The 8,497-nt window shown below is 40.7% G+C and overlaps 1 protein-coding gene across 1 annotated transcript; it reads right to left on the bottom strand.

Annotated features, from left to right (window-relative positions):
- On the bottom strand, window positions 1-7,099 carry LOC129738449 (protein sister of odd and bowel-like). The gene is made up of 3 exons (XM_055729656.1): window positions 6,240-7,099; window positions 4,955-5,998; window positions 1-1,078 (listed from the first exon to the last, which is right to left on the bottom strand). Exons 1-3 carry the CDS (start codon window positions 6,420-6,422, stop codon window positions 242-244), a joined length of 2,064 nt encoding a protein of 687 aa, XP_055585631.1. The 5' UTR covers window positions 6,423-7,099; the 3' UTR covers window positions 1-241.
- Between the last annotated feature and the right edge of the window lie 1,398 nt (window positions 7,100-8,497).

Here is an 8,497-nt window from a genome sequence, read left to right as displayed (position 1 = left end):
GTTCAGTATAAAATTGTATGCTATACTTCGTCAACAGATAATAAAAGGTATAATTTTCATTTGTTATAAATGTATCAAAAATTTAAAAAAAAAATTAAAACGGAAGATTTTCAACAAACTACATAAAGCCCACATTTTGTTTAGGGCTATTTCCTGTGTCATTTTTGTTTCCTCGATTGGTTTCATTCTACTGTTCGTCGTCTTCCAGATTTCCTCTCGGTTCGTCAGTTTGCTTTGGAAGCTATTTTTTGACGAACTTAGCCTTCGATTCGTCCGCCACCCAGGACTGTTTGTGAACATTGTAAAGATGGCCTAACAACTGGAATCGCCTGGGGAATCGTTTATCACATTGGTCGCACGGAAACGGTCGCTCGCCTGTATGTGTCCTCAGATGCTCCCCGTAAGCGAATTGACTTCGGAACTGTCGGTTGCAAAAGTTGCAACTGATCAACGGTTTGGGGCGCTCCTTGGCACGACCCCGAGACCGGATGCGATCCTGGTGGGCGAGTAGCAAGTGTTCCTTCAGTTGCTGCAGATTGTTCTGATCAGCACCGCAAATGTAACATGCATACGATCGTCGCTCCAGCAGCTCAATTTGACGGCTTTCCTCGTCGTCCTCTTGGTTGTCAACCGCGGCCCCTCCGACGTTGTTGTTCTCGGTAGTGAGATGCGCAGCCGCTGCAGCAGCCGCTACAGCAGCTGACATCGAACAACTTCCTCCGGCAATCAGGGCAGCTGCTGCGGCTGCAGCATTGTTAGACTGTGCAGCTGCAGCAGCGGCCAAAAGCGATTGATGTACCGCAGCCACATTGTTTGCGGTCATGGCATCTACGGAAGCGGCTGCTGATGTCGAAGGACTTCCTGCAGTCGTCGGGTCAAGATGGGTTCGCATGTGCAGCACCAGCTTCGACCGGGTTTGGAAAGCCCGACCGCACAGCAGACACGTGAAGTCACTCGTCGGGGTCATGCGACGTCTTTTGCGAGATTCCACCGTTGATTCAGAGCTACGTCGCCTCACGCTCGGAACCCGATAGTCGAAGGCACGATCCTCCGAATCGTCGCTCTCGTCGGAGTTTATCTGAAATATGAAGGAAAATTATATCAATAGAAACAACTTTTATATAAATTGCATGGCTAAAAGTTCGCCACTTGAAGGCCCAATCCCATTTGAGCAACACAAAGGCCCAACCAAAAAAAAATATTTTTGCAGCTTATATATCACTGTAACTACCTACTTGACCGATTATTACAAACTGTTCATCTTTGATTTACTTGAAGTTGTTTTTTCTTGTAATAAGGCTAGTAGAGGCTATGGTTTATTTTAAGATGATTTTACTCTACCTACTGAAAGCGTGCGAATTCTGCAGTGCAATTTGTTATTCTAAAGTTCTCATTTTTAGACAAACATTGTTTTTCAAAATAAGTTTTATATTTTATTTCAATTAAAGTGCAGAAGTTAGCCTTGATGTGGTCTAGTGGATAGGCTGGCGCGAGTCTGATAATCCAGGCGTACTGGGTTCGATTCCCAGTATCGGCAAGAAAAACTTTTGGGTTCGAATCCCATAAGTTGCCGACAGGTGAGATGCTTGGGGAGAGAGTAGAGGCCAGTCTCGAACTCACCCTTGTCCTTCCTCCAACTGGTATCAGGAGGGGTTGGTTTGTTATCTTGAACTGCATTCTGTCCATATCCAGCCGGAATGGATATAATGAAGTGCATGAAGGTCTAAAGTCTAATCCAACGACTCATGATCGCTTACTATTCTACGCTGCCTACTCTAAACTTTTAAATTTTCTTCTCCAAACTATCTCTAATTTTCATTTCCAGCGTCAGCTCCCCGAGCTATTTAAACGCCACAAAAAAATTAAAGTGCAGAAGTTGATATTTCGAAAAATTTACAACTTACTTCGCATTTTCTTTGCACGGTCGTATTTTGGAATCTTCAGAAACCCCCTACCAAATATGTACTGGAATAAACTACAAATTTATTAATACTACATAACGCAAACAATGCAATAATTCTTATTTCGAAAATTTGTACATACAAAATGTAAACTGAAAAAAAATCATGGCATTCTGAAATAAATAAAATGTTTTAATTTACCATGCTTTTGACGATCTTTTGATTAATTTCACTATGCGAACCAAAAATTTAGTTTAATTTTACCATATGCAGCATTTTATGCATTTGAACAAAGTTTTGTTTATCGTGACAATACTCTGGTAGATTTTAACCATAGATGTCAATAGTGAAAATGTTTTCGAACAGTTGTCATTTAGCACTTTGTTTTCTTCTTGTCATAAAAAACGACTGTAGATTTATCGTTGAAATTGGAACTAAGGTACACCGGGGCAAGTGCAAACGTTCATCTTTTCTCTGTTACAAAAAAAGTAAAAAATATTTCTTCTTCTATAAATTGTTGTTTAGACCCAAACAAACAATCTGACATAGATAAACTAAACTTTCTTTAAAATTTTCACTAAAAACACGGCACTGTTTGATCACACACGAATTCAAGTTCGTGCTAGACATGAACAGTGTGTTTTTGTTTTGCATATTTTGGCTACAAAAAAGGGCATTCAAATCCGAATTTTCGTTAAAGGGTGAGTGTTTGAGACCGATATTCAAGTGAAAGCAGAAAATTTATGATAAATTTTCATTACACCCCGAAAGTTGTGAAAATAATATTCGCTCTTGTCAACCCACACTGTGGGGCAAGTGCAAACGACACTACCGGGGTAAGTGCAAACGCACCTTTAAGGCATGCAACATCAGCCATCTCAGAAAATTCATCACCAAAATGGTTCAGCATTATATTAAAATGGTCAGAAGGGGTATCCAAAGTGTTGTATCTGAAGCGGATGTTCAAAATTCCGTAATGCATTAGTAAATGAAGGTCTTTTGCTTAAAACAACAGTCACCAAAAATGGAGTTCCAAAAAGTTATCAATATTGCAAGAAAACAGCAAACATATTAATCAAAGTTGATAAAACGTACCGGAACATGTATTCAATTCATTTTAAGACCGATACACTGACTCATCTGTGAATTAGTTTGGAAAACGTATTGCGTTTGCACTTGCCCCAATAAACGGGGCAAGTGCAAATTTTGAAATTTTTTCACAAAAGCACCGTTACTTTTTACCAACATTTTTTAATTTTTCACTTCCAACGGGAATTTGTTGAGAACTATTTTAGTGATGCAACCAGTGATTGAAATCCTCAACCATTTTCTCATCAGAGGCATTCAAAATACACACTTTGAGGCCTCGTATAGTAATACAGGAGACGATACATATACATTCATTCAAACCTCCCCCCATGAGGAGGATCTGCTCCGAGAGACACTATCCGTTCGCTGCTCAGAACGAACTCTCTCAACGTTCGGTCGCTACATGATGCATGAAGTAGACGAGGCACACATACTCATTTACGTTATTGAATTTGATGGACTCAAGCCGATTGCTGTGGTTGAGGCAACAACAAAAACAACCGAACTTATTGCGTTGCATAGGCCCGCAACGTATGGAGCAAGGAGAGGGGAGGAAAAGAAACGAAAAAACTAGCTGGCTGCGTGCGGTTGCTGTGCAATAATAGCAATAGCAGAAAAACCTCGGGTATTCGATCCAGGCACAAACGCGGAGACTCGGGTTTGCTCTGCCTTTTGAATTCGGTTCCCTCAAGAATGTAACAGGAGATGAGTGAGAGCTATTCGTTTGGTTTTTTGGATTCGCTGCCTCGAATGTATATTGCTTCTTGAAGGCGGGCCATGTGAGAGCGTATGCATCATCGTTTTTGTCGTTTTCGCTGCCTCAAAGCAACCTTAGCTTCCGAGTAAAGCGTTGAGCGAGAGATGGTTGATCAATTCATGCTCAGCAAAATTCAATCACTGGATGCAACGAACGATAATTGATAATTTTTGAACATATACATATTTTTATAGGACATGTGAAAGTTGAACTATGGTGAAAACCGTTTGCACTTGCCCCGGTGTACCTTATATTGATTATGTGCTCTGTGCCGCGGTCTTGGAGGTAAAGTTTCGGTATGGAATATGTGACAAAAAATATCACTTTTCATTTATCCACAGAAAGCCATTACAATCTGGAGCGTAAGCAGAGTCATCAAGCATGGAAGCTATAAATGGAACTTAAAAAAAAATAGCAACAATATTGGTTGATATTTTCTGAAAATCATTGAATGATCATGACATGAATAATTCCATTCATGGGAGTTGTACGTGCAAGTATCGCAAAAAAAAAAGAAAACTATAAAAGGTATTCGTTCAAGATTAATAAATGTAATAATAAATCAGAAACAAAATTTTCATAATACATGTTGTAGAGTGGTTTCCGTTGATTTTCAACTTTATGTTGGATTATAATAGCAACAAAATAAAAAGGAAACCATGTTAGGTTTATCAAATTTCGAATTTTTGCTTCAAATTAATTTTTCGAAAACGTCCACGTGGACAACCGGGGGGATGATTATCACTATTGGTTAGGGTATGCCAAACGTCGACACTTGTCCAATTTTTCGAACATCCAAACTGTTGAAAGAGCAAAAATCAAACTGTAAAAGATGGGAGTTGTAGCACATGTAGTATTCGAGATTTTTTCAAATTTTCGATCTAAAATAACTCGATTTTTCGATATTATGCAATGCAGATTTCATGCTAGTTTGTTGCATGCCAGCTGTGGTCCAATTTGTTCCAATTTATTGAAGGCCTTCATAAATATCTTCCCTTCCTTCATTTAAATTACTGTTGAATCGACGACTCTTTTTCTACCAACCAAGTAAATGGTAGCATATGGATGAATACACTCGGTACAAAAGTTTGTTAAAGTAAAAGACTTAAGTATATAAACTATTTGAATAAAAAAAAAACTAAACGTTGAGTTTGGCTATCTTTGTGTCTTTCGCTATTCGTCAATTGGCGTTCGCCTCGGGACTTACCTCATTTCTTGCGCGCAGCTCTTGAAACATGTTGAACAGCAGTTCTCGATTGCTAGGCTCATCGCCGTTATCGCTGTCACTGTCCTCGTTGGCATCGGAATCGTTCCGCATGAACAGACTTCTGAGATAGGAAACTTCCGGCTTCTCCAACGCTGCTGCATCAGACGACGCAGGAGGATTCCCATCGGCACCGTTGGCATTTTCGTTACAAGGCACCTCAGCGGCATTGCTATTATTGCTAATGTTGTTCACGGTAGCTGCACTCGAAGGAGGACCACTTGCGGCCGTACTGCTGCTGCTACTCATTCCACTGCATGCAGCAGCAGCTGCAGCGACTGCCCGGTGCTGCAACAGGATGGCCCTCAGCTGGGAGGCCAACGGTGTCTCGGAATGTTCTTCGTTGTGATTTTCATCGTGTTGCTGTTGTTGTTGCTGATGACAAGATTCGTGGTTGGTAAGAATAGCAGGTTTCTGATCTTCCGATCTCCGACGATTCATGGTGCTGGAACCTTCCAATGGCGATTGTCGATCACTAGCACCGCCCTCCAGGAGCATCCTCTTGAGAAGAGATGGCGATGAGTTGGGATGATTGTTTGGCCCTTGATGGAGCAACATCTGTTGAAGCAGTGACGATTGAGGTGGCACAACTTCGAGTTCTTCTTCGAGCGTCTCGATCGGAAGCTGATTTTCGGTTGTATCCTCAAGTTTTGTTGGATCCTGGTCCAATTCACCCGAACCAGTCGAACTCGTTCTACCGGGTTCTCGACATTGAAGAAGGATACTTCTCAGTATAGATGAACCCCCGGGATCTTCTTGCTTGACTACTTGAGCGGGTTCTTCCTGCTGCAGTGGCTCGGGATTAGGATCAATCTCGTCTACCGGAAGTGGTTCCTGTTTCACCTTCACTAGCTTCGAAGAGTCTTTCCGTTGAGATTTAAGAATTTTGTCATTCTTCAGACAATGCTGTCGATAATGGTAGAATTTGCCCAACGTTTCCAAACACTTTTCGCACACTTTCGAGGGGAAGTCCTCCTCGAAGGTTATCTATTGAGACAAGAAAGAAACAAGAAGAGCAAAACAAAAACAACACGCGTTACTATACTGCTATACACTACACAGAATGAATGACGAGGACGTTTTAGTTAATGCGCCATAAGTCTGCACTAATCCACACATTCAGTGTGTGCTCTATGATGAATACCATATGAATACAAAGTCTAGGCCGTTCGTTCTACAATGGGTAGAGGTCATGCAGGGTTAGGCTACGCTACCGAATCGAACTTACCCGTATCGAGGTGCATTCCAGTATCATGTCGATCACCTCCCGGCTGGGGTTACCTTGTGCAGGGAAGAGAGAACAGGAAAGGTCCTCCACGGAAAAGCATAGACGACAACGACAACTTTCAACCACGGCTAGCGCTAAAGCTGAGGCTGAGGCTGCTGCTGCTGCTGCTGAGGGTTGTTCCATTTTCGTTGCATATACATGCACAACCCGTGCTCAAACCACCATTCCAACGTTATTTGCAATTTACGGAATCCGTCCGCCCGATCAGATATCCGGTAGGCACTAAAATCACTATTTTACACTACAATTTGGCCAATTTGCGACCAGAAGTACACTTTTCGGCTATGTCCGCTAGGTAATATTTTTTTTCTGACTGCCTTTCCTTTACTCCCGTTGACTAAAAATTGCTTCCACGAAGACAGATACCTATCTTTCACTCATATTCTCCCTCATTTCGCTTACTGGCTGATGGCGCTGGCTGGCTAGTTTTAGTTAGTAGGTAAACCTCAACACCAGGCAGGCAGCAAGCAGCACTCGACGGCCCTCTCTCTTTCTGGCGGCTTTCGGATTACGACTTGACTCGGGCAGCGAATTTCAGCAGTACGCCACAGGTCCTCTCCTCGCAGAACAGACTAGGCCAGCCAGACAGACAAACAGACAGCCAGCCACCCCAAGTCAGATCCGAGACACAGACATGGCTGTCGTCGTCATAGGCAAAAGCCAACCAGCAATACCAGTCAGTTCAGTAGTAGTAGGTAGTAGGTACTACTTACTCTCTGCACAACTGCTAAGCTGAGCGATGAGACCTTCACTTAACACATAACACACTTAACTCTCTGCTGCTGTTAGCTGATGGCGTATGGACTCAGGGACAGAATGTCCGGCCATGGCGCACATCTATCGAAGGTCTTTCGGCAGAAGCACTATCGTTAGTATCAGCGGAGAAAAGTATGGAGAACTGAAGGAAACGCACTTAAGCAAATAAATTGTAGAAAAGATAATATGACAATGTACCGTGCCTGCGCCAGTGGCCGCGCATTTAAGTTTTGAAGAATGTTCTCTGTGCCGTACAAAAATAATTTATTGTGCGATTCTGAAAAGAAAAGTTACTTTAACCCTTCGTTACATAAAGAAACAAATTTGCAACAATTTGTTTATTTGGTAACAAATCAACGGATCACATGTTGATCCCAATGATTAAATGGATACAAAACAAAATAATAATAATTATAAAAAAAAAAGTTTACACAAACTACCTAGACCTGATCGCTACTAATTTTTCTCCTCTAAATGAATCCCAATTGTATGGAAAAAGTGAAAAATCGTTTTTTAATTTTAATTTTTTTTTTCTTGATGTACTCATCATTTCCAACTGTTAAAAAGGATTTCTAAGGAAAAATAAAAATTCATGAAATGAAGGGTTAAGGGAAAATTTTAAAAGCGAGAGTTTTTTCGTTAGAACATCAGAAAAGAATTTTTTTAACTGTTGAAAGTTAAACTTTCTTTTCCCACTTTCCTTTTTTTTATTTTTACAAAGACAACTCTTGGATTTTTAGTGGTTTTAAATCGAATGTTTTAATCTATGCAACACATATGCATTCACGACTTCTGTTCAGCTCAATTTTGAAGTGGCTAAACAAACTTTAACCATTTCCTTCCCATGGTAGCACAGGTGATCCACAACTTCTCACAGCTCGCAATTGAACTGGGCGCTTTGGATCAACACCATTTTCTCACCGAATGTGTAGATATGAGTGAAGAAACATTGCACGAAATTTGAAGAAAATCGATTCGCTAGATTTTGCTCGGCAGATCAAAAGCTTAAAAAAAGTCGGATTTTTTTCGAATTTAAATCAAGTCATCATTTGTTGTTCAATAACTTGATGAGTTTTTAGTATTTTCCTCAAATAAAAATGTTGACGTGCAGAAGGTTGCTTATGCAAGCAGAATCAAATGATGGTTTACTTAGATTTCAACTAAAACATATAAATTATCGAGTAAGTAAAGTGGATCACTGGTGATACACTGGGAACAAAACGTACTTTTCTTCTTGCGGAGCTTTTCATCAATTCTCATGAAAATCATGCCGTAAAAAAATTCGCTTCAAGATAGTTATTTCATCTTCTAAAATGACCACATGTCTCGAAATATTTGTAAAAGTTCGTGATTTTTTCGAAAAACGACTTGTTTACCTTTCCTGGCGCAAAGTGTCATGGCGGCCATTGTTCAAGGCAAAAATGAAAATTTCAAATATTTCA

The sequence above is a fragment of the Uranotaenia lowii genome, chromosome 1, assembly GCF_029784155.1.
Source record: "Uranotaenia lowii strain MFRU-FL chromosome 1, ASM2978415v1, whole genome shotgun sequence".
Classification (NCBI taxonomy): domain Eukaryota; kingdom Metazoa; phylum Arthropoda; class Insecta; order Diptera; family Culicidae; genus Uranotaenia; species Uranotaenia lowii.
This window is presented reverse-complemented; position numbering and strand designations above follow the sequence as displayed.

Excerpts from the sequence above, each read along its gene's own strand:
- LOC129738449 (XM_055729656.1), bottom strand. The coding sequence starts at position 6,422 with ATGGAACAACCCTCAGCAGCAGCAGCAGCAGCCTCAGCCTCAGCTTTA. Across the intron at positions 5,999-6,239 it reads TGGAATGCACCTCGATACGG|ATAACCTTCGAGGAGGACTT; the intron begins GTAAGTTCGATT and ends TTGTCTCAATAG. Across the intron at positions 1,079-4,954 it reads AGCTGCGCGCAAGAAATGAG|ATAAACTCCGACGAGAGCGA; the intron begins GTAAGTCCCGAG and ends TTCATATTTCAG.